Source organism: Natator depressus, chromosome 18 (assembly GCF_965152275.1).
Source record: "Natator depressus isolate rNatDep1 chromosome 18, rNatDep2.hap1, whole genome shotgun sequence".
NCBI classification, from domain to species: Eukaryota; Metazoa; Chordata; order Testudines; family Cheloniidae; genus Natator; species Natator depressus.
The window spans coordinates 14,457,743-14,481,568 of NC_134251.1; the positions used below are offsets into that span (position 1 = coordinate 14,457,743).

Sequence of the window (23,826 nt, forward strand, 5' to 3'; positions counted from 1 at the left end):
ACCATCCCACGGCTGCTGTCCAGAGCGAGACTCACCCTCCCTTTCCCGGACAACCCCAAGCCACATTCCAGGAGCATGGGCTCCTGCAGGGGCTTATCTCACACATCTACGACCACCTCTCCAGTGTTATAAGTGCCGCGGGGCAAGGACCTTATCTGTATGCCCACAAATGGGCTGGGCGCCAGACACCTGTCTGCCAGGAACGGGACTGAGGACAAACTTATTCCAGAGGACACCTAGCACACTGCTGCACTGGCAGCGGGTAAGGACAGGGAGTCAGGAAACCTGGAGCACGCACCCTCCATGGGTAACCTCGGGCAAGGCACATCCCCTCTCTGTGACTCAGTTTCCCTAGCTGCGTGGTAGCAACAATGGTGCCCACATCTTTGGGGAAGCGCTTCAAGATCCATGGGCACATATGCCCAGCGTTCTCATTTCTCAAGTGACGCCTGCCTCGCCTGATATCCTTGCAGACAGAACTGACCCCCTCTCCCCCACACCCACCGGCAGGGCGACTGGAGGCCCCGGAGATTCCCACCATAGCATGCTGGACACCTGAGATGAGGTCCTTACCGTTTTAAGTGTCAGCGGAGTGAAAAAACTCCTGCCTTTCTAAGCATATCAGGGTTAGCCCATGCCCCCACCTCCCTTTGCCCCCGCCGAGAAGCTACATTTAAATTGGCATACCAAGACTTCCTATGGGGAGATTTCCAAGTTGTTTACCCACACTTGCCTTCCAGCGGTTGAGCCGCCAATTCTCCCACTGCAGAAACTAACGCTTGTCACCAACCAAGGGAAGCACCAAAAAGGCATCGGGATCTCATGGCCTGTAAGGGAGGGGAAGAATCCAAAAAGCTGTCCCCCCTCCAGCCCCCTTCTCAGATTCTTCCTCTCCCTGCCCTTCCCTCTAAGAGGTAATTTTGGAAGGCTTCCCTCCCTCCCCCTCCTGGAGAGCAGAGACGGAGAGGAGCCGTCTGGGTTGCCTGCACGGGAAACAGAAGCCCTTGTCAAGATGAATCAGGGAGCCAGCTCTCATTTACAGTGGCAGGAGCTTGGGGAATTCCTGTGCCTAGAGGAATTGTGCAAACATTCAATCTGCCATCTCTGGAAGGCTTGGTGGTGACAGGGGTGGGGGAGGACGGGGGAGGGGGGAGGCAGCGAGGGCTGGATTTCCTTGATTGCATGCAGGGGGAAATTAGCATGATCACCTCTCACCCAAAAAAATAAAACACACACCATGCTCCAGAGAATCTGATGTCTGGTGCCATGCAGAAACTGCTCCAAAAGGCACAGGTGGCGTGAAAGCCCGTGCATGGGGGCTTTCACTGGCACATAGCGAGAGTGGGCACAAAAAAATGGAGTCATGAACTCCAGAGCTAGCCCTTGGTATCTACAGACCCTCAGGGACCCGCCCATCCCCCCTGCTATGGAAACTGGGCTTAAAATGGATCTTGGTACCCTGGAGTGTGATTGGAGGTTTGCAGGGGGCACCCACAAGACCTCAGGCCAGACCAGATCAGCTAAGTCACGGGTGAAACTGAGGGCCTACAAGGATGGTCTCGTCACTAAGGAACTGGATTGGGACTCAGGAGATCTGGATTCATTTCCCAGCTCTGCCACAAACCACCCAGTGTGACCCTGGGCAAGTGACTTAACCACTCTGTGCTTCAGTTTCCCCATCTGTACAACAGGGATAGTTCCTCACGAGGGATGGGAAGCGTCGTGAAGGCAAAGGTGTTCGGGATCATAAGGTGCTCGGATATTACCACACCAAGGGACAGAGGCGTATCAAGGTGGGAAGAGACAGCTCTCGGAGGCTCGATCGAGAACCTGGTGCATTATTTGCTGATGCTAGGGGGGCGCTGGCTGGCTGCTGGGAGATGAGAGAGGTTTGCTGCATTTCAATCATCTTATGTTTCCATGGGGCAGGCAGCATTTTGAATAAGCACCCAGATAACACCCTCCACCAAACACTGCCACCTGGACGAGCTAAGCCTGAGCAGTGCTCCCCCCCACACACACCAGCATCGGATGCGGTTGGAGGCTTGCGGAAGCCAGGAGGAAGTTCAGCGTGCAGCGCGGTAACGTCTGGCTAGGGCCTGATACAGAGCTTGCCACCGAAGTGGTGGTGGCGGCGGCGGCTGGGGGGGAATGGAGCTGGGGGGGGCGGGGGGGGGAGACACTTTATCTCCCAGAGCCTGAGAAAAGCAAAAACCACCACGCAGAGGCAAGGGGAGATGCCCCTATTGCACCACTGGGCTGGCAGCGGCTCCCCAGAACAGACGGCAAGAGGAAGGAAAGCAGCGAAGAACTGAGCGGCCCACCCGAGCCAGGGAGCAGCGGGGGGGGGCCGGAGCAGAGCTATAAACGGCCCTGGTTTCCACCGGCTGAGAGGATGTGGTTTGCGAAGGACGTTTACAACAACATGAAACCGCAAGAGTCTTTGCTTCAACAGAACCCGATCAGCAACGTGCCCAGGGCTTGTTTGTTTGAAAAGCCCCAACCTCCTCCAGCCTCTCCCTCTTCCTCCTCACACGCTGACCACCAGGCCTCTCTCACCCCGCCCCTGGATCCGGTGGGCTCAGGCCGAGCGTGGAGCGCAGCCAGGCGCGGGGGAAGGGGGGCCGGGTCGTTAGGTCTGCAGGAAAGGAGGGGGGCGCTTTTGCTAGGAACGGTGCAAGGGGTGGTGTGAGGCGCTGACCGTTTGCCAGCCCCACCCCAACCCGGGGGGGGGGGGGGGGAGCCTAAGAACAGACTTCACTTGCAGGCAGCTATTTTAAGCAGCCTTTTAGGTCTAACGGGCTTTTTTTGAAGTGTAAGTTCTTGGGCAGTTGCTCGGGGCGTTTTTTTCTTTTTCACTGAAGAATAGGTGGCTCATTAATTATATGTATTACGGCATTGCCTAGGCAACCCAACCGAGACCAGGCACTGCCGTGCTTGGTGCTGTACACACAGTCAGCCTGCCCCTAAAAGTTTACAATCTAACTAGACAAAAGGCAGGACTATGGCCCCCATTTACAGGTGGGGGTACTGAGTTACAGACAAATTATGCAGCATGGGGAGTCCGTAGCAGAGCCGGGAATCGCACATCCATCTCTCGAGACTCATTCCAGTGCCTGAACCATCACCGGAGCATCCTTCCTTGGGCTCAGGGGACTGGAAAGAAAACCCTATGGCAGTAGCATCCCAAACCCATGGCCATCTACGCGTGGGATGTTCAGTGGGACTTGGTGAAAGCGATCTGGCAGGTTCAGTCCAAGTCACGGCAACGCTGGTGCTATCTGGGCGGGCCAAAGCCTGTCTGCACCATGGAAAACAAAGCCCCTTCCCACACCTACAGGTGGCCCCTGTAGCCCCAGGCCGTGGCAGCACATGGGAGATGCTTGGCCTGACACTACCTTTGCTAGGCCTATTCTGTGGACAGTGGCCTTCAGTCTCCAGGGCTGACAGTTCTGCCCCAGCATATGCACAGAGCACCCAGCCAAAGACAGCTAGAGAGGAGCCTATCGACACTGCTCCGCCCATTGGAACCGCTGTTCTTGACTGCCTTAACACAAAGGCTTCCCTCTCCCCAGGCCACCACCCGCTCTCTTGTCCCCAGAGGGCCCCAGTCACGAGAGCCCAGAGCTGAGAACAAAGCTGATGTCTCTTCTTGTAGCTACTTTAAATGCAGATGCGAGAGTTACCCAAACTCAGGTTCTCCCTTCAGTTAGTTTGGGTACATTGTCACAGCAACTGCATTCCTGTGATGCATCCGATGGGATCTAGCGGCCAGCGGGGTTAGTCACAACTCAATATCTATGCCCAGCTGAGAGAAAAACATGTGAAGGAAGCAGAATTCTGCACATTAACTTTTAGAGGGAACATCACTGACATAAGCAATTGTTCACACCAAGTGTCTAGGGTGCGGACTAATGATCACACTTAATGTGAAGGTTACACATTTCTAAACAGCTCACAAAGGGTGAATGTGCAAGTGGCATGTTGCAAACCTGCAGTCGGCACAAGTAGAATAGTTACGCATGGTTATAAGCACATCGCTCAAAGGTGCTGTAGATAGTTATACGCCACCTATTAATCTGCTGGACCCTGTAACAGTTGAACACCTATTAATCAAGTATAAACTATGCATAAATATGTCCTTAATATAAAAAGCGCAACTGGATTTCAGCAATAAGGTCCTGGCATGTCAACCTCAATTCTGGCTCCAAGAAAGAGCCAACCCCCTGAATTCATATACCTTTCCACCCCCACATTTTGGGAAGGCTGGAACCCATATCTAGGCTTTGCAACATAAGCCTATCTCGAAGAGCAAGAGACAAATGTGAAGTTACATCTCCAACGTGCTCGATGAGGCATCTCGGACAGACCAAACGATGCAAGTCCAGTTGAACAAGGCTATAATTAACCACTGGAACCATTTACCAGGGACCGTGGTGGATTTCTCCATCACTGACAGTTTCAAACAGAAATTAGTTCAAGCTGGTGCAATGCAGGAGGTCAGACTAAATGATCACAACAGTCCCTTCTGGTTTTATAATCTACGAACGGGACACCCGCAGCCTCAACACAGACAATTCCTTTCACAAACACAATAGGCAGCGTTTGCTGGGGGTGGGGGCGTGCCCTGGAAAGGGGAGAAACAATAAGAATCCTTCAAGGATGGCACAGTGTTACCCGCAGAGCAGGAGCAAGCTGCATAGTGCAGGGCATCCCCAACTCTGCATCATCTGGGGAAGGGCTCATTCCCGTCTGGAAGCTGCCACAGAGATGCTTTTTGCCCATCAGGTCTTGACACTCAAGGCAGCCCCCTAAGCTGTAACGTAGATGGTGAAAATTCAACCCTATTTATCAAGGATGTGATCCAGCATATATGACGCTGCTTGCCGGGGCTGCAAGGAGCTGACCAAGCGTGCAGCGTGAGCAGCGGTTTGCAGAAGCCAGGGGGAGTGTATGTTTAGACAGCTTTTGTTTGTTGCTGTTAGAGGAACAGGAACTGATTTACCTCCAGGATGAATGGCAGAACCGGCATGAAGGTCCGGGTGTTCTCGGAGAGCAGCGTGAGGGCCCTGATGCAGTGCATCCGCAGGGGGTAGAAACGAGCCGTGGGCACCAACCTGGAGAGGAGATGGAGGGAAGGTTACTGGGGAATTAAACCTACAGTCTTCAGGGCTAAAGACACAGGCCTCTCCCACTTGAGCTGAAAAGGCAAACTGTTTTAGCTCGGAGTAGGAGGCTGTTAGGGCTGCGCAGGCTGGCCCCCAGAGGGAGACCTGATATCATGTTCTACGCCAGCAGAGAACACAAGGATTGCAGCGCCTCGCTCATTTGAACACCCCGAGTTCTTGCAACCAGGATCCCAACTCCCCAGTTTCCTCCCTCTAGGTCGGTGGTTTTCAACCAGTGATCTGCGCGTGGGGGTGGGGGTGGTCTGCAGACTACGTCGACGATTTCCAAAGGGGTCCACACCTCCATTTGAAAGGTTTTTAGGGCTCCACAAATGAAAATGGGTTGAAAGCCGCCATTCTAGGCAATCTCCCGTATCTATGCACCTTTTCCAGCGGCTGCTGCTGCCCCTAATAGCATCACTCCCACCCACCAAACCAGAGCTGAACAGGTAGAAAGGGGACACGAACGGAGCAGCCACTCAGGGCTCTGCTAAGAACCAGTCAATACTGCTCTTCAATGGACCACCAGGGCACCATGGGAAATATTCCCCCTTATTACCATCACCGACTACTATTCCAGGACGGAGTCCTCCCACCACCACTGGGGAAACAAGGGCTGAGGTTTGCATCAGTAAGTGCATGCCATGTAATTTACAATCACAAAAGCCACAATCATAATTAGCTGCTGCAGCCCTGGCTGTCTCAGCAGAGGCAACGCAGGGCTTATGGCTAAGGAAATTGAACTAGGAAGGTAATGGCCCAATCTCTCTCTGGCCCATCTCAATTCATTAGTGCATACGCAGCACCTTCATCCCAGGATCCTCTGTTTCCACGGCAGCCCCATTTCATAAGCGGGGACACAGAGAAGAGGAGCGACTCAGCCCGCAACATGCGTGAGGGGCAGAGCCAGGAATGAAGAAACTGACTCGGGCCCCTCTGTTTTCATCACAAGGCTGAGGCATCTGATCCACCAGCCCCTTGCTATGGATGAACTGCACCTAATAATGATGCTTTTAGCGCTAAGAAAGGTGCTTTTTAACATGGTTCCCGGAGAACAGCTTTGATTCTGAGACGTGAACCCCGAAAAGAGAGACCACTGAGCAATGCAGCAGAGAGAATCTGCATCAGTGGGCGACATAAATCACTCCCTTTTTCTCCCCCCTCCTCCACCAAATAGTGAAATAATCATCACTGGATCCATTATGGAAATAAATCTATTTTGCACCCGCATGCTGGCACCGCTGGAGATGACGAAAGCCTTCCTCAGGAATTAATTGATCGAGGGATAAACCTGTTAAAGGTATAGATTTATTGTAAACCCAGACCATTAATTTCAGAGTGCTCCGTGGAGCAGCAATCAGCCTAACCTCCCAATGGCTGGGACGGAAGCAGAATGAGAAAAGCAGCAGGGCCCCAGAGTACGCTGGGGTGGGGGAGGGCTGGCTCGTCCCTCCAAGGCCCAGCCAGGCGTCTAGCTCAGGCTGCTGAGTTTACAGCTCATGCCTCCCTTTGCGAAGGGGCGTGCTCCCTAACCTTCCCCCACCCCGAACGCCTGCCCAGCTTCTCCTGTGCACCAGGGCCCGGCAGGACATCAACAGCCTGACAAGGATTATTTTCCACTCGCTGCAACTCCTGTTACGCTTCTGGGTCACCACCATCTGCCTGACGGGGGAGGCTGCAGGAAGCCCCCCTCCTACGTCAGTCTAAGCTCAGCCAAGCGGCGGGCTGTTCCCGAGATGCCAGTGTATCTCCTCTCCCCATGGAAAGGGGTGCTTCGGCCCTCTCACACGCACAGCCTGGAGGAGCTTGGTGTTTATTAAATGTGCTGGAAGGGCCCCAAAGTAGGTCGGACTGGACAGTCCCAGGGTAAGCCGAAAGCTGCACAGAAATGAGAGGGCACCCCAAAATGGCCTGCGGGGGGGGGGGGGGGGGGAGGGGCAGGAAGAGGCGCCTGAGACAACAGAAGGAATTGGAGGAGCTCCAATGGAGCAGTCTTCTCCCTCTGTCCCAGTATCTGGAGAGCCCCAGCCCAGCCATACCCCCTGCACCCTTTTAGCTCTTTATTTGCAGGAGCGATGTAAGCAATCCCAAGGGACGCCCCCAGCAAACCGGGTCCTCCCGCCCCTTGCAGCTGGGCCGGCATCGCCTCTCCCCATCCAACCCTCTGCTTTCCCTGGCCTGGATCCCATCTGCTCCCAATCACGTGCAAGTTCGAGCTGCGCTGGGTCCATTTCTCCGAAGCATCCTTCTGAATACATTTTTAATGTGTTTTATACGCTGGAGAGGGGGCGGCGGGGGGGGAGAGGGAATAAGAAAACGAGGGAGCTAATTCTGAGGTTAGCAGGCAGCCCTCTGCTACTAGTTATCTTATTTAAGCACATTTTAAATTCTGCCTTGGTCCCCGCCTGGAGCAATAAGGCTTCGACGGATGGTAATTTCTCCCCAGTCCCCTCCTGTAATGAGGTGGTGCAGCGGAAGGAACTGCACACCGACTGCCTCCCCCCCGCCCCCATTTGTCTCTGTCCATCAGCCCTTTTGCAGGAAGACAGCGCCACCTTCGGGTAGAAGGAAAAGAAAAAAAATAACGGGAGAGAAATTATTTTCTCCAGGGTTTCGGTATTATTTTATTTGCTCCTGTGCGACGCTAGTTTCAAGATACGCCTGTGACCAACCTGCCGAACCCAGACCAGAACATATTTAAGGTTCCGGCACGAATCCCCCGATGCCGAGTATGACAAACACAGAACAACCCGAGAGTAAAGAACAACAGCGTACTCCCTGCCTCCTGCAAGGACGCCTGCTCACAGCCGCCAGATACTTACCCATCCTTAACGCTAGCAGCCCCCACTCTGGAGGTATATTAGGGCCCTTCGAACAGGTTAAACTCCCCTTTGCACTCACTCAGCCAATGCGCCCAGATGGCACGGAACCCTACCCAGATTTTCATGGGACCTGCTCAGGTAGATCTAAGCCATCATCACTGTTCTTGACAGCCTTCTTTTCCCCAGGCCGAGCAAGGCTTAATGATTAAACCCTCAGCGGCTCTAAGTCGACAGACTGACCCTACCCAGAGGGGCGCCAAGCAGATAGGGTGTTATTTCCCCAGAAGACAAGGTTTTATTCACTAAAGAGCCAGGGATGGAGAAATGGGCAAGAACTGGAATCCTTTCTTTGCAGTACGACGGCTTTAAAAATAAAACCGCCCCAAGGAGCTGATGAGCATTTGGGCGAACCTAACTTCACGCTTTCCTCCGCACACTCCCCCTAGCACTATTCCATGCCCCCGAGAGCGAGCGTGTAAGCAAAGGGGAGCAGGTGTAATCACTCCTCTTCTTTTAAAGACCCTAAGGCCAGATCCTCAGCTGGCGCAATGGGGCAGAGTGCCACCAAACAAGCTATGCCAACTTACACCTGCTGAGGATCTGGCCCTACATTTGAGAGAGAGTAAAAGATATAAAACCCTGCGAAAGCTAAATGGACTGCATCGTTCCCCTCCCCCACTCCCCAGAGAGCCCCAACCCCTAAACACACAACGCTCAGCAGCTGCATCCCGCCACTGATTGAGATGCTGATGCTGATTGAAGATGCCTACGGCAAGTTGCGACGCAGGAGAAATAACCCAACGGCCCACATGGGAATCCCACCAGTGTGTGCATGTTACCCATAAGGAAGGGGGTGGGAGGGCGGACAGAGAAACGTGCAGGAGCCTGGTCCCTCCTGAATGTTTTGCAGGCCCTTGGCACTTCTCACTGGTACCCCCTGCTGTGGTCCCCGATGGACCCTTGGGCTTCATTTCTGCTCTGCTACCGCTGCTCCAAAAAGGCAGCTGCAGCCCAGGGCCCCGGAGAAGCAGTTGGAACTGCAGGACTGAGTCTGGCAGCGCAGCCGTAGCAAGGGGACTAAGGAACGAGACCCCCATGATTTACCACACTGCGTTCGCTCTCTTACACGCAGGATTTCTGACAGCATCCGCCCTCCCTTACGCCCCAGCCTGGATGTACCACTGGCTTGCTCACCAAGGGACCTAACGCAGGGTCTGTTCCCAGCTCTCTCCAACCCAAAGCCCATTTCCTGACGCAGTCCCAAACCCTCATTGCTCTCGTTACGTGCCCGCTGTATGGTGCGCCAGGAGGCTCTGTACATAACACATGCCCGCAAATTCTGTTTGCCGCTCTCCCTGGGACTTTCCAAATTCACCTTTCGGTGGCCCTAGACAGCTGATTTATCTAACCGGACAGGTGAAAAAGTGCCTAGGCTTGTCTGCAGGACAATTAAAGTGCTGCAGCAGCAACGAGACACTGGGGGGGATGGCGGGGAAGGTAAGAGAATCCCGACAATTATTTGAACCTCTTTATCTGCATCACCCCTGGGAGCCCTGAGACCAGCCGGGCGGCACTGGAGAGCTCAGATTCTGGTTACGGCGCTCACAGGATTTCAGAGATGACCAATGTTTCAAAGCACAGAGTACCTTTTTCCTTCCAAACCTGGGAGGGTAGGGAGAGGGAGATTGAGTCAAGTTCTCAGCAGAAGAGAAGAGGTCACACTTCTTCAAGCCCCGATGCTGCCAAATACCCACAGAATCCAAATATCGACAGGGAAGTCACTCAAGACGGCAGAGTTAGGAAAGCACCTAACTATAGCTATATCTGCGCTACACACCAGCGTCGCCGCACATTGAGAACACGTAGCAGGTTGCGTCCACACAGCGACGTGCAGCACAAGTGAAAGGCTCTGGCAGAAGGGAGATAAAAGGGAAAGGCTCCTTCCCTACCACTGGAGTCCTTCCCTGGAGCTAACAGCAGTGTAGAAGGGGAATCATGGCTTAGGTGAGGAGGTTATATACTCGCGTGCATATCCACACCCCGTCACACGTGTCTAAGCCGTGCCTCACCGGCTACCCTGATATTTATATCCCTGGAGGGTGGGCTATGCAGGTACGTAGTCTACAGGCTGCTGAAAGCAGCATCCAGGGTAGATGTACCTTATCTGTAGTTAAATCTGGGTTTGATTCCTGACTCTGCCACTGATTCCCAGTGTGACCTTGGGCCAGTTACTCCAGATCTCTGTGGGGAGGGTAATTCTTCCTTCCTCCCACCCTGGGTCTGTCTTATCTGTTTACACTGTAAGCTCTTTAGGGCAGGACCCATTTCCTATTTTACATCTGTACAGTGCTTTGCACAACTGGGCCTTGATCTCAGTTGGGCCCTGCAATCTCTACCACATTATTATTATTAAATGATTATCCCACCTTGCTGAACTCACAGTTGCTCAGATTTAAGAGAGATCCCAAGATGAACTGCGAAAAGCAGTGGGGCAAATTTATCGCTGGTGTGACTCCACCGACTTCAGCAGAGTTGCATCAGGGTTGAATTTGGCCAATTATGCCTGTCTGCTGGAAGTAGGCAAATAGTCATCACGTGACCCAAGTTCTCCCGTCACACAACCGGGGTTTTCATTGGTGTGCAAATAAAAGAAAAAATCAGAGGCTAATTACACTCGGAAGCTCCCAAGTCAACAAGGCTTCAATCCCCCTATGACAGTAGCTCAGCTCTGAGACGCGGCAATGAACGGACCCCATTCAGGTGTTTGTGCACGGACAGCTCTCTCTTCTCCAGGGAAATAAAAGGAGATGTGTCACCTTTGGGAGTAAAAACCCAGGGCCATAGCAATGCTGCCTCCGGCTGTCGCTGCTCTGCCCGGGACAAGGTGTGCAAATAAATACGAGACTGCTTGCACCTCAAGCTGCGCAAGCACACAAGACAATCAGAGCAAGAGTGCCCCACGCCAGGGTATAAAAACCCCGCGGCTCTCAATTCACCTTCTCCCTCTCTGCGAGGGTGCCAGACGCTTATTTCTGCAATGGGATAGCCGAGAGAGCTCGTTCGCATTTCCATGCACGAGCCCTCACAGGCACTGCATGGTTTTTAACATGTTTATTTACCGCACTGGATTTTTGCCTACGGGCTGGCACAGTTCTCAGTGCAACAAGGCCACGAGGCATCAGAGTTGATAAGCTCTGGAAGACTGGCCTGGCCCAGTAAGTGGACAGGGGCGCAGTGTTGCTGGAAGGGCTGTCAGTGACAATCTTTCCTTCAAGTCAATAAAAAAAGGGCCACTGCCCAAACTAGGGGGCACTGTACTCCCGGCAGAACACTTCTGCAGAGAGAGAACACAGAGGTTTTATCCTCTCACACGCCCTGAGGGTCCCAGGACACTCTTTGCACACGAGGGCGGGCGGGAGCACTAAAATCAGACCCAGACACCAAGGTTAACCCGTGTCATTAGACTATACCTCCTCCAAGTCTACTGTCCTTTCAGTAGGCAACAGTACAAAGGAAGGGATTACCCAAAATGGCTCGGGGACATCCAACGCCTCTAGATAATCAGAGCCTGGATAAGAAGAGTTTCAGATTCAGAATGAAGCTGGAGAGCCATCTGTCTTGGATGGTTTAGACACAACAAATCCCGCATCTGGGCAGGGAGAGAGACTAGCTGACCCTTGCGGTCCCTTCTAACCCTGTGGTTCTAAGGAACAGGCTCATCATTCCGATAACCAAGGGGTCGGCTGCGATCTCCGCGTCCTGTCTGAAGTGGCTGTGCGCTCTTATGCTGGTGCTGGGTTCCACCCCAGAAGCAGCTGCATTTCAGCAGCGGATGAAGTGGCCACGATGTAGAGTTTATGGTCCTGACCCAGTCAGCACCCATGGAAGTCAATGGAATGACTCCCAGTGACTTCTAACGGGCTTCTCCCCCGATGAAGGAAGCAGCTTCACTATGGTGCTATGGCGACACAGCTGCGGTGCTGGACTGTAGACATTATCCTTAGAAAGGCAGTAGCAGGCAGGGCTTATGTCCCATAGCAGAAGTTCAGCACGTACCTAGCGTTGATTCTATTAAGGGGACATTATGTTGTTCAAAGAGGAACCCTTTGGAAAAGGCACGACACCAAGAGCCCATCTGCCCTGTTCCAGCCAACACACAATGCCCTCTTCTCCTGGAAACTGGCTCTAACACCCAACCCTGTGTGAGCCCGACCCCGTGTGAGCTGCTGCACAGCACATTAAGCGCTTTCCCTTCTGCTTCTGAAGTCCCTGCATTAACACGGCTTTGCAGCGTGCCTGCAGCCTGGAGCGTATGAAAAGTGTGAATGTAAACACAGCACAATGCTGGGAGAATGCAATTCACGTCACCCTCCTTTGTCTGCAGCCCTCTCCGAGAAGCTGGACAACAGAATAACTTTCCCCATCGATTTTGCTAGCTACTATTTGGCAAACATTGCTTCCACCTTCCTGCCGCGGCTCTGATGCAGGGAGAAACCAAGCTAGCTCCGTTTCAATTACCTCAATTTCCTGTCTACAAGCAACTCTGCTGATCCAGCAAGATTGGGCACAGTGCTGGGGCTTGCAATGGTTAGCTGCTGCTGCAGTGCAAGAGGTGTGGAGAGCTCGGGTTAGGGAACGCAGCCTAGCAGGCTGGCCTCTAGGTGGAGCCTCAGCTTGCTAAGTGGCCTCAGTGGCAGCGGGCATCTCACAAAAGGCATAGGAGATCTTACAGACTTGGGCTCCGGGTTGCAAGAGACACATGCCACAGTGTAGACCAGTCACAGCAATACCCCTATCAGTACATCTCAGAGCACTTTACACATGTGGTCAGTACCATGGCCCCCACCTGGCACAGAGAGGGGACGCAACTTGCCCAGGCTCACCCAGCAGGGAAGTTGCAGAGCCAGGAATAGAACCCAGGTCTTCCAGGCCCTGGTCCAATGCTCTATCCACTAGGCCACACAGCCCATATGATGATGATTGGTGGGGGGGTAAGCACTATACCCACAAGAGCTTGCTGTAGCGTGGGGACTGTTTTACAAGTGAAGAGGCCAGGTAAGTTACAGGAGCACAAGGGGCTCCCGAAGCTCCCGGTTGCAGGCCAGCCCATTACAAAACAGGACAGAGCAAAATTACTGCTCGCTCCCTGCTCAGGTTAAAAAGACGTGGGCTGGACTAAGGCCCAGGTTACTCATTTCAATAAGGGACTGGGCTGCTTTGGTTTCTTTTAGAACGAGAAATCACAACAGGTCTATGAACGCAGGCACTCGGTGGGAAGTGCAGTGGTGCTGGGATCAGCTGTTGTTAGCCTTCACTTATTCTTAGGCACCGTCTGAGCCTGGCACTCCGCTACGGCCACAGGTGGCCCAATGTGAACCCCAAGGTGAGATGCTCACCCTGGCTCTGCCACGGCAAGTCACAGTTTATCCCCATTTTACAGATGGGGAAACCCAGGCACAGAGCGGTGAAGTGACTTACCCAAGATTCCCCAGCAAGCCAGTGGCTGAGCCTAGAACAGAACTCAGGTCTCCCGAGTCCCAGTCCAGTGCTTTAGTCACAACGCCACAGATGTGGTCGTACCAATGAGCTCAGTTAATGGGCACAAAAGTAGCTTGATAAAGCCTCATAGCAAGTTCAAGCAACATGGCAGCGAGTGATTTCTAACAGGGGTGCTTCAACAAATCACAGCTCACGAGAGCAGCCCCCCAGTAGGCAACAGGACAGTCCCCTACAACAAAGGGTTAAAATCTATACGTACCCTCCCTGCCCATCCCCTATGTGACTATATGGCCACATCTGTCACATGGGAAATCAGAGCCCAGTGTTTTATAAGGGCGGGGGGAGAACTATCCGTTCCTACTTACTTAATGCAGCCAATGATGACCTGGGTCAGAGGGTAAATTAACGGCGCCATGATCTCGCTGGGGTAGATGGTACTCAGGACCCGACACCAGAAGTCCAGGCAGTGGACGTACTGCCAGTTGTAAACAGACTGGAAGTTCTCCTACAGAAAAAGGAAAGGCGCACACGCTTGGCAAACGAACGGCCGAGACAGGAGCTGAACCTCCTTTCCATAGCGTGCACGCAGGCTCCTTTGTATTCAGAGGCCGTGCGGTCTAGCGGAAGGAGCGCACAACTGGGAACCGGGGACTCTTGCGTTCTAACCCTGGCTCTGGCAGCGACTAGTTACATTACGCTGGGAAGAAGGGGGAGCTGTGCGGTGAAGGCCCTAGTCCAGGAGTCAGGAAGACGGGATGGCTAGAGGTTTGCACAATGCTTTGGAAATGCTAAGTACTGCCCTCGGTGTGTTGTTCCTCGCGGCATTTATCTGCAGCTATGCTTCACAAGTGGAGCTCCGTCTCCTTAACACCTCAGCCCATAGCATATGGAGGGGCAGGGCCATACTGTGTATGGGCCTTTCCCGTCCACTGGCTAAGGGGGACAAACCCCGATCTCCCATGGGCAGCCAGGCTGGGAGATCCTTCTACACCTGTGCTGACTCCCTCCCTGGTCCACGCACTCTGGAGGGAAGAAAAATAAACCTCTAAAGCTACAGGGCAGAACCAGCTTCCCCCAGCAACTGTCCCCTAAGGCTCCCGCTGAACCTCCCTCCCCTACCAAGTGACCTGCAGAACCACTAGGATCTCATTTCCCCAGGCAAAGCAGGACACAGGGCCCAGCTGCTGCCACCAGGGGGCTCTGATTACTCCTTCAATTGCAATATTAAAAGAGAAGTTCCATCGCTCGGGTATCACGAGGATGGGCAGCACTTTTGAACCTCAGGGAGCGTTACTGCTATTCATTTTGAAGACGTGCCGATGTGCACTCAGGGTCAAAGAGAGCCTCATGCAGCCATGACCGGCCCGTCCAGCACACCCACCTCCCAAGAGTTTACAGACCCAATTACAAGGGGACACCGCAATAGCAGGTTCCTTTTACAGAGCCCAGGGAACACAAAAAAGCAGGGCCCAGGGTGAGCTTTCAGCTTTATTTCTAGGTACAGCTTGCATGTCAGCCCAGGAGCCGCCTTCCTAATTACCAGACAAAACAACGCAAGAGGTCACTTGAGTAATTAATACTTGTCGTGTCACTGCATTCTCAGATCACCCAGGCTGGCTGAGCCAGCCTGAGTGGTACTGCAAAGACCGGGCCACGCCTCTACCCAAGAGTTAGGCGTTTTTTTCTAGTTTCAAAATAAACTTGGGAAGTGTCTCCCCTCCCTGCCTGGTTCTGAGCAGCCCGGAATACCAGAAAAAATAAAAGCCCTCCGTGAAAGAGCTATTCTCAGCCGGTGTTTCCCACCCAGCTGGAAGCACCAGAAAGTCCACATGGAAGCCAGTTCTCCGGGGACTTTTCAACCAGAGGCTGCAGGCCCAAGAAGCTCGGAATTCGGAGAAAAATCCCAGCTGCTGGCAGCTTCCACAGCTGCTGCTAGTGAGGGGCCTTTGGCTCCAAATCTCTCTCACCAAATGAGATTCTTTCATTTGTCAGCTAACAGGGACAAACTCTGACGACTATGGCTCATCTCCTCTTACATGAGCTTGAGCAGTGTGTGCATGGAGTGGACAGTGGACTGCCTGCTTGTAGCATTCCTGAATTACACACAAGCCCAACACCTTGTGGTAGGGCTTAGGTAAACATTCCCCCCTTCGGTCAGGTCGCACGCCCGTCCATGCGGCTCGGACCAGCCGATGGCTTCTGTAAGCGCCCGGTGCTCATTTCACACTAATTGACTTGTTGTTGGGATTTGGGCATACTGGTCGTGCCGCTCTAATTTAATCTCTCCTTCCGCCCCCACTTTCAAACCCCTCCTAGGAAACCAACCAGATTTGGGGACTGTCTGGTCCAGGGCTGAAGGTGTAGGAAGCCAATACAATCCAATTATGGGCATATGCCCAGGCCCAGACTTTGCTTATCTCGGCTGGGTTTATCCCTATGTCTGAGCATCTAGGAGATTTAAGTGGTAACCAATCCTGCAGTGCACAGGAGCAACCGAACCACTAATCCGCAAGGGTTTGTTTTCTCAAACCCGGGTAAAGACAGGATTAGCAATCTGACAGTGTAAACAGGTCAGACTGGACAGGGCACAAATCAGGCCTGCTTCAGAGGGACTTAGCTGCTTGCCTCAAAGAAATTACAGAAATGGCCTGGGCAGGTGACACAGGCTGATGGGGAGATGCGCCAGGCAGACACCGCAATTGGAAAGAGCCACAAATAAGGGGCGGTTTATAATCTTCTATGCTCTGGGTTTTGCTAAGCAGCTGAAATGTTCATTTCACATACACGGCAGGGCGAAGGGAAGGAGATGCCCAGGGTGAGAGAGAGAGAACATCTGCCAGGATCTACATAGCTTGGGAAGAGAGAACTACCTTGCCAGTATTTGCTCTCCACCTCCTTGCTAAAAAACCCAAACAGCGACATAAATGAAAGCGTTTATCCTCCCATGAGCAGCTGGCAGAACTCTGGGTCCCTCTTTCCTTTGGCAGAGCAGCCACCTGCTGGCTCCTTAGTGCATCATGAAACAGGCTGGTCCCCTTCTGACTTGGCTGCCTGCTTCGTGAAACAAGTTCCTACCAAGCCCAATGCTATCAAAATCCCACCGGCACTAACTTCCCCTGAATTCTCCAAGGATGTCCCCCATGTGCCAGCTGACTTCCCACCATGTACTCCAGTGGGGTCCCTAACACGCACCAGTCAGTGCTCTCCCGGGGTGCTGGAATAATTTGTATAGTGGGGGTGTTGAGAGCCATTGAATCAAACTGTAAATATTCTATATAATGGAGGCTCCAGAGAAGGCATTTCCTGGGAGTGACACCAGAACATGAAGTACGAAATCATCCGCCCACCCCCCAAGGACTCCAAGCTTCCCCAATTCCGGTAGGGAGTCTCTGTCAGAGACTGGATCTGGATTCTCTCTCGATTTACACAGTGCCGTTCAACCCCAAAGAGACTGAAGCACTTTGCAAAACACACACACAGGCAAGTCACTTCTCCCACCACTGGGTTGGCCCAGGCTAGGCAGGTGCACAACTCCCCAGCAGTTGGGAGTGGGGTGCACTGAGCGGGAAGAGGTAACTAGCCAAGGATGCTGGGGCAAACTCCTACTCAGAGATCTTTAACGGTCTATGCTGAGCAGACTGACCCTGGTTTTAAAGGTCTCATCTACACAGCCTCCCACCCCCTTCCCAGCGCCGGGCCTGGAGCACAGCTTGCCTAAAGAGACGAGATGCCCTTGCTCAGGGTCCAGCTTAAGGCTCCAGGGTGAACAGGCATTTCAGCCGCGATGCTCCAACAGGGCAATCTGCTCCTCTCCTTGCCACGTCTCCCAAATGTAGTGACCAGCAGCACTGAAGCAGGGACCGGGATTTTTTTTTCCCCTGTCTCACCGTGCACAAGGCCACACATCAATCTGAGTTAAAGCCGACGTTGTGGGTGCGTAACAGCAGCTTGCAAAGCTCCCCGCATGGACTCGTTCACCGAGCTGGGGTTTGGAACCTACCTTCTTCTTCACGGTCATGGCGCTACGCAGGTGAATGGCAAGCTGGCGAATGTAGATGAAGGCGTGCTGGTAGGACACCTGCGTGTCCAGGGCGTACATCTCCGTCAGGGTGCGCTGCATGAAGTTGATCATGGGGAGGACGTTGGGGGAGGTGAACCTGGAGTTCTTCACGTAGGAGATGTACATTTGCTGCAGGAAAAGGCAAGGCACGAACCGGGAGTCAGAATGAAAATCCGGGCAGGGAAGGAGTGCTCTCCAACAACCCTCAGCCAAAAACTCGCCACCGCCTGGCTTCCAGCACATCCGTGCTCAGGACAGGGGCCAGCCTGAGTGCTGCCCACGCCCTAGGATCCTTGCATGCCGGTATGTCTACACGCCATCGGAGACAGAGCAGCAGCATAGCCCCAGCTCAGAGAGGCAGATCACATGGCCTAGCAGACGGTGCACTGGGCTGGGACTCAGGAGACCTGGCTACTACTCTCAGCTCTGCCACTGGCCTGCTGGGTAATCTTGTGCAAGTCACTTTACCTCCCAGTGCCTCAGTTTCCCATTTGCAAAATGGAGATTATGCATCTGGCCTCCTTTGCAAAGCACACTGAGATCTGCAGATGTTAACAGCTAGATATTACTGTTATATTATAAGAGCACACCCTGCCATTACCTTGAGCACGGGGTTCAGGTACAGCTCCTTTTTATGGCGGCAAATCTTGTTCAGTACCAGGAAGGCCAGCACTCTCACTGTTTCTTCGCCCGTGCTCCACAGACGGATGGCTTGCTAAAGAGGAAAGGAGGGAGAGAGGCTCGTGTAAGCAAAAGGACAGGATCCCATCCCATCAACAGAGAGGCCAGAGCTTTCCCTGACCCTTCATTTCGGAGAGACAGAGAGGAAGGGCAGGTTGTGCAGCCGTCAGGAGCTCAGCACTAACGGCCATCCCATGCCCACAGCCTGGCTGTGACCCACCTCCACGTTACGCGCCAAGATCAACGCCCTCAAACATACCCGTCTGCTAACGTCAACAGGGGCTGCATGTGCTCAGCGCCCCTGAAAGTCAGGTCGCTCATATGTGGAGGCCTACACATGGACTTCGACGCCTAGATCTAGGCATCTACCTTTGAAGTTGAGTCAAACTTCCCCCCAGGCTTTTCCTGACCAAACTAGAAGCCTCTCTTCTAGCTACAGGCAGCTCTGTGTCACACAGCGCTCTGCCAACCCTGTGAAAAGGAGGTCATCTGCGTATCATGTCGTTTTACACAGAGCACACCCAATACTCAAGGTCAGAGCCAACCTGATTGTGGTTCCTGGAAACCAAATGCTCTCCAAACACTTCTCAATCCCCACCCTGGCCTTAAAGAACAGACAGATGCTCAACATGCAATACAGAGGCTTACGAGCCAGGATTTTGCTGCACCACCTCAGATCACTGGCTTATCAAAGTCCAGTATTAAGATGCAGGATGTGGCTAAGAGCACTGGACCAGAACACAAGAGACCTGGACTCGATTCCTGCCTCTGCCACAGACTCCCTGTGGGATGTGGGGCAAGTCATTTACTCTTAGGACCTATGCTCCCCATCTGTCAAATGGAAATAATCTATTTAGTTTAGTTTGATTGCCAGCTCTTTGGGGCAGGGATTCTCTCTTACTAGGCATCCGGTAGAGTGGGACAGTGATCATGGTTGAAACTTCGAGAACACACATTGTAAGTATCCCATCTCTCACAGCAGCTCAGAGAGGCAAAAATCCCCTGCAGAACCTGATAAATTGTGCAGAACAGAAAATTCCTCCCTGACAGTGCTAGTGAGAAGCCTCGAAACAAGTGATTTAAATTACCCTTATCTCAGCATGCAGCACCACAAACATCACCGGCCATACATGTCTCCAGCTCGGCTCGCCTTCTGCACTGTCAGACCTCTCTGATTTAACGCTCCCGTTGCCCTCTTGCCCACACGCCACTCCTCCTCCCGCTCTGTCACCCACAACTGCTGAGCGTGTGAGAGAAAGTCACTGCACAAATATTCCACCCCCGAGCCTCCAGAGGAAAACGCTATCACACGTACACAGACACCCCACAGGGAGCAATTACTCTCCAGGCGATTAGGAAAACAGCTTCGCTGTATCACCACCACGTCTCTCCGGAACGGGTACCACTCCTGCACGACGTGCCATGGGGATTCACGGCCACGTGCAGGTGGATCCAAGCCCCCGCGCAGGCAGATCCAAGCCCCCGCTGAACTCGGCGGAAGGGTGACGGCTGGCACCTAACGACGATAAATGGAGGCCTGGGTGCTTAACTGAAGAACAGCCCAGGAAAACAGGGAACTGAGCTCAGGGCCCCAGACACTGTTCTGGCAAGGTAACCAACCCCAAATATCCAATACCATGCGGGGTACACACGGTCTCACTTCTCTCTAAATTAAAGTTTCCATTATTCTGTGCCTTACCTTGAGCAGCATGCGGCACTGCTTTGGGAACGACAAGAAATAAGGGACGATGGCGTTGACGTGGTGAAGGACAGCAGCTCCGACAGAAGCTTCCGTTAAACAAGACAGGAGCTACAAGGGGGAGGCAAAATGAGATTGTGGTCAGTCCCGTGGATCCCACCCAACTTCTTCCGTTCCCGTTAGCTCCAAACGTTTCCTGGGTGCCAGGAGTGGTGCAGCCCAACCCGCACTCTGGGGTTCGGGCTACAAGAAGCCAAGCCAAAAGAACTTCGGAGCAAATCCGGGAGCAGGGCCAGCGCAGTGGCAAATTCGCTGCTTAGAGGGACCTGGCTCTCGCCACACTTGGTTAGTGAGCCTTAGGGAAGGCAAGAGGCTACCTCCGATGGCAGGGGGGACGAAGGGGACGAGGGTTTGGCCAGGAGCACTGTTGAGTACGCCTTTGCCTACACGAGGCTGAGAACAGCCAACATGGCTCCTGGGCTGTGGTGGCAACCCAGTGATTTACAGGCTTTCCCCAGCAATCCTCTGGCAGAGAGCAGAGGCACCAGCAGGTGATCGAGGGGTTAACTCCCACTCCACAAAAGGGTTACTGAGTGGCTCTCTTACTGCATGGCTGGTCCTTTAAGGGGACCTGAGCCTAGCCTGGCCACTGACTGATCAGCTACCTCCCAGCAGAGACTGGTTAAGGGATTACAAAAGCCAAGAAGTGCTCGGCTGGGAAGGAAAGCAGCAAGAGGAACGTCACTCCTCTGGCAGGCCCTGGAGCAGCGGGGAACCGGCCTCGGGTCCCCAGCAGAAGATCCCAGGTCAGGGGATGAGATGGGTTATAAGTGGGACTTATCCAGAACCATTTTATTGTGTCTGAAGGATAAACTGTGCCCTGAAGGAAAGGCCTGACAAGACTGTGGGCAAGGTGCCCCTCCTGAGCTGGGGAGACAGGCCAGCTCCTTACAGACTCCTTAACAGCTTCTAGGGTGAAGGGGGTAGAGAACAGACACACCACAGCTTAATATCTTTGGGAAGGGCAGGCTCAGCCCTCTCGGGGCCAAAGCCCAAGTTGAGGGGTGTTTATTTAGAGGGACATCGAGTTTACAGTCACTGCAGTGCTGAAAAGTGTTTTACCAGCTACTGTGCCAACTCTCACTGCAAATCACCACAGCTGAAAGGGGAGGCAATTGGTCTCCTCTTTATCCCTTCCACTGCTCTCCTTTACGCAGGCCTGGATATCACGCTGTGGTCGCTGGCAGCTATAGCCTGCAAGTCTCTCACACGGCCACAGGAGAGAGTAAAACATATTTTTTAAAAACGGGAGCATGATTATAAAGCCAACATAACGTTGGTGCGAGCGGGTCTGCTCGAGAGCAGGCAGAGAACTGGAAATACTTTTTAACTTGTCTAGATTTTGAGTTGACCACACAGAATCATAGAAGTGTAGGACTGGAAGGGACCTCGAGAGGTCATCTAGCCCAGTCCCCTGCACTCAAGGCAGAACTAGGGAATAGCTAGACCGGGGTGGGCAAACTTTTTGGCCGGAGGGCCACATCGGGGTATGGAAATTGTATGGCGCGCCATGAATGCTTACGAAATTGGGGGTAGGGGTGCGGGCTCTGGCTGGGGGTGCGGGCTCTGCGTTGGGGCCAGAAATAAGGAGTTCAGGGTGCAAAAGGGGGCTTCAAGTTGGGGTGCAGGGGGTGGGTGTAAGGGCTCTGGGGTACAAGAGGGGGCTCTGGGCTGGGATCGAGGGGTTCGGAGGGCAGATCAGGGCTGTGGCAGGGGATTGGAGCACAGGGTGGGGGGCTCAGGGGTGCAGGCTCTGGGCGGCACTTACCACAAGCAACTCCCGGAAGCAAATCCCCCCTCTGGCTTCGAGGCACAGCCAGGCGGCTCTGTGCGCTGCCCCGTCCGCAGGTGCCACCCCTGCAGCTCCCATTACCCAGGAACCACGGCCAATAGGAGCTGCGGGGGAAGCACCTGCGGATGGGGCAGCATGCAGATCCGCCTGTCCGTACCTCCACGTACTATGTAGGAGCCGGAGGGAGGTCATGCCGGCTGCTTCCCGGGAGCTGTGCAAGCCTCTGACCCTGCTCCCCAGCGGGAGCACCAGAGCGGGCAAACACCCAACCCCGCTCCCCGGCAGGAGCTGAGGGCCAGATTAAATGGTCGGACGGGCCGGATGTGGCCCGTGGGCTGTAGTTTGTCCACCCCTGAGCTAGACCATTCCCAACAGGTGTTTGTCTAACCAGTTCTTAAAACCCTCCAATGACCGAGATTCCACACCCTTCCTAGGCAATTTGTTCCAGTGTTTAACTCCCTAATGTCCAACCTAAACTGCCCTTGCTGCAATTTAAGCCCATTGCTTCTTGTCCTATAAGTTTGAAACATCTTAATGATACATAATAATAATAACAACAATACCTAGCTTTTATCTAGAGCTTTTAATCGTTAGCTCTCTAAGGGAGGGAAGTATAATTATCCCCATTGGACAGATGCCTTTTTCTGTTCTATTGCAATCCTTAGTCACCTTGCTTGCTGTAAGCACAACCCCTCGAGGAAAAGGCTTTGCTGCTCAAGAATGCTTTTCTGCTGAATCATTTTGCCGGCTTATGCCCTGGAAGGGTGTCAGCACTTTCACTTTGTTTACCTGCTCTCCCTTCCCCCAAGAGCCCCACCACTGCCTTGGAGAATGAACAATTTATGCTGTTTTCTTGTTATTTTTTAAGTCCAACTCTCCCTCATTTGGGGGTACACAATGAAACAGTCTGTTGGCTTCCCTAAGTCTTCCCCAAAAATCTTGATCTCGGAGGAATGGAACCCAGCTTTAAAAACATACATGGACCCTCCCTGGAAAACTGGACACCAGCAACTTAGCACAGGTGGGATCTTCTAATAAAGTTGCAGCAGAATTATAGTTGGTGAGGTTGGGATATGGCGCCTGATAAACTCAACCTCCTTGCAGGTTTCACTGCAGGAAAGGGAGCATCCATTAGGAAGCAGGCCCAGGACCTGAAACGACTTTAACCTGATGAGATTTCAAGGTGAGCAGAAGGCAGGCATGACCTTAAAACTGCAAGAATTGCCTCCCAGAAGGAAGCTAAGTTTGTGAAATCAGAGCAATTAATGCCACTAACATAGTCATCTGCTTTGTCAACGGGCTCGTTTGTGTTTAGGTGGCGAGGTGTCACCTTTAAAGGGACGGTTAGCTAGAAGCAAGCAGTGTATCTCCCTTGATCCTAGGCACATGACCCCAAAATATAAACCTGCTTCCCAAAAGAAACCCAGCAGTGCCCAGGACAACAGCCTCCTAACAGACATGCTGCAGGTCTTTACCTGGATGGTGCAGCTCAGGTACATCTTGACATCCAGCCTCAGCTTGCCCCAGAGTGGGCTGGTAGAGGGCAGCACCATCCTAGGAATGAACAGGGAGAGAACACAGGCTGAGTGGGAGTCGCGTTTAGTTTAGAGCTAAAAGTGACAATGAATCATTACACTATGGAAACTCCCAGGAAACCAGCATCTTCCACACGGCGAGGAGAGGGGGGGCGTAAAAGCGTTACAATCTCATTATAAAAGGAGTAAGGCTTTGTCATCCAAAGGGTGCCCCAGGCCTGCACGACATTACTCCAGGGCACAAGGGGAACCTCCCGCGCATCCCTCTCCATCTGGCTAACAGAACGGATGCTGAAACGGAGCGGGGGTGTCTGGCATTCAGCCCCATTTGCCTTCTGTTCAGGCATCCCGGGGCCATGGCTTAAAAATAGGACTGATTTCTATTGCAAGACGGCTGGAGTTACACGGATTATGACGTACAATTATGAGTGGCCTAGCCGGCGTGAGAAAGAAAGCATAGATCTCACTTGTGCCACTCATGAGCTCACGCCCACATGGACTAATAACTGC

The 23,826-nt window shown here is 53.1% G+C and overlaps 1 protein-coding gene across 2 annotated transcripts in view; it reads right to left on the bottom strand.

Annotated features, from left to right (window-relative positions):
- The window catches only part of NOC2L (NOC2 like nucleolar associated transcriptional repressor), an 81,180-nt gene that overhangs the window by 46,558 nt on the left and 10,796 nt on the right, over nt 1-23,826 (bottom strand). For both annotated transcript variants that reach the window (XM_074975454.1, XM_074975452.1), the window contains exons 7-12: nt 23,257-23,335; nt 19,930-20,040; nt 18,151-18,264; nt 17,490-17,678; nt 13,855-13,994; nt 5,006-5,117 (exon numbers count right to left, since the gene is read on the bottom strand). In XM_074975454.1, the coding sequence (XP_074831555.1) occupies nt 5,006-5,117; nt 13,855-13,994; nt 17,490-17,678; nt 18,151-18,264; nt 19,930-20,040; nt 23,257-23,335 (745 nt within the window). The remainder of the gene's footprint in view (nt 1-5,005; nt 5,118-13,854; nt 13,995-17,489; nt 17,679-18,150; nt 18,265-19,929; nt 20,041-23,256; nt 23,336-23,826) is intronic.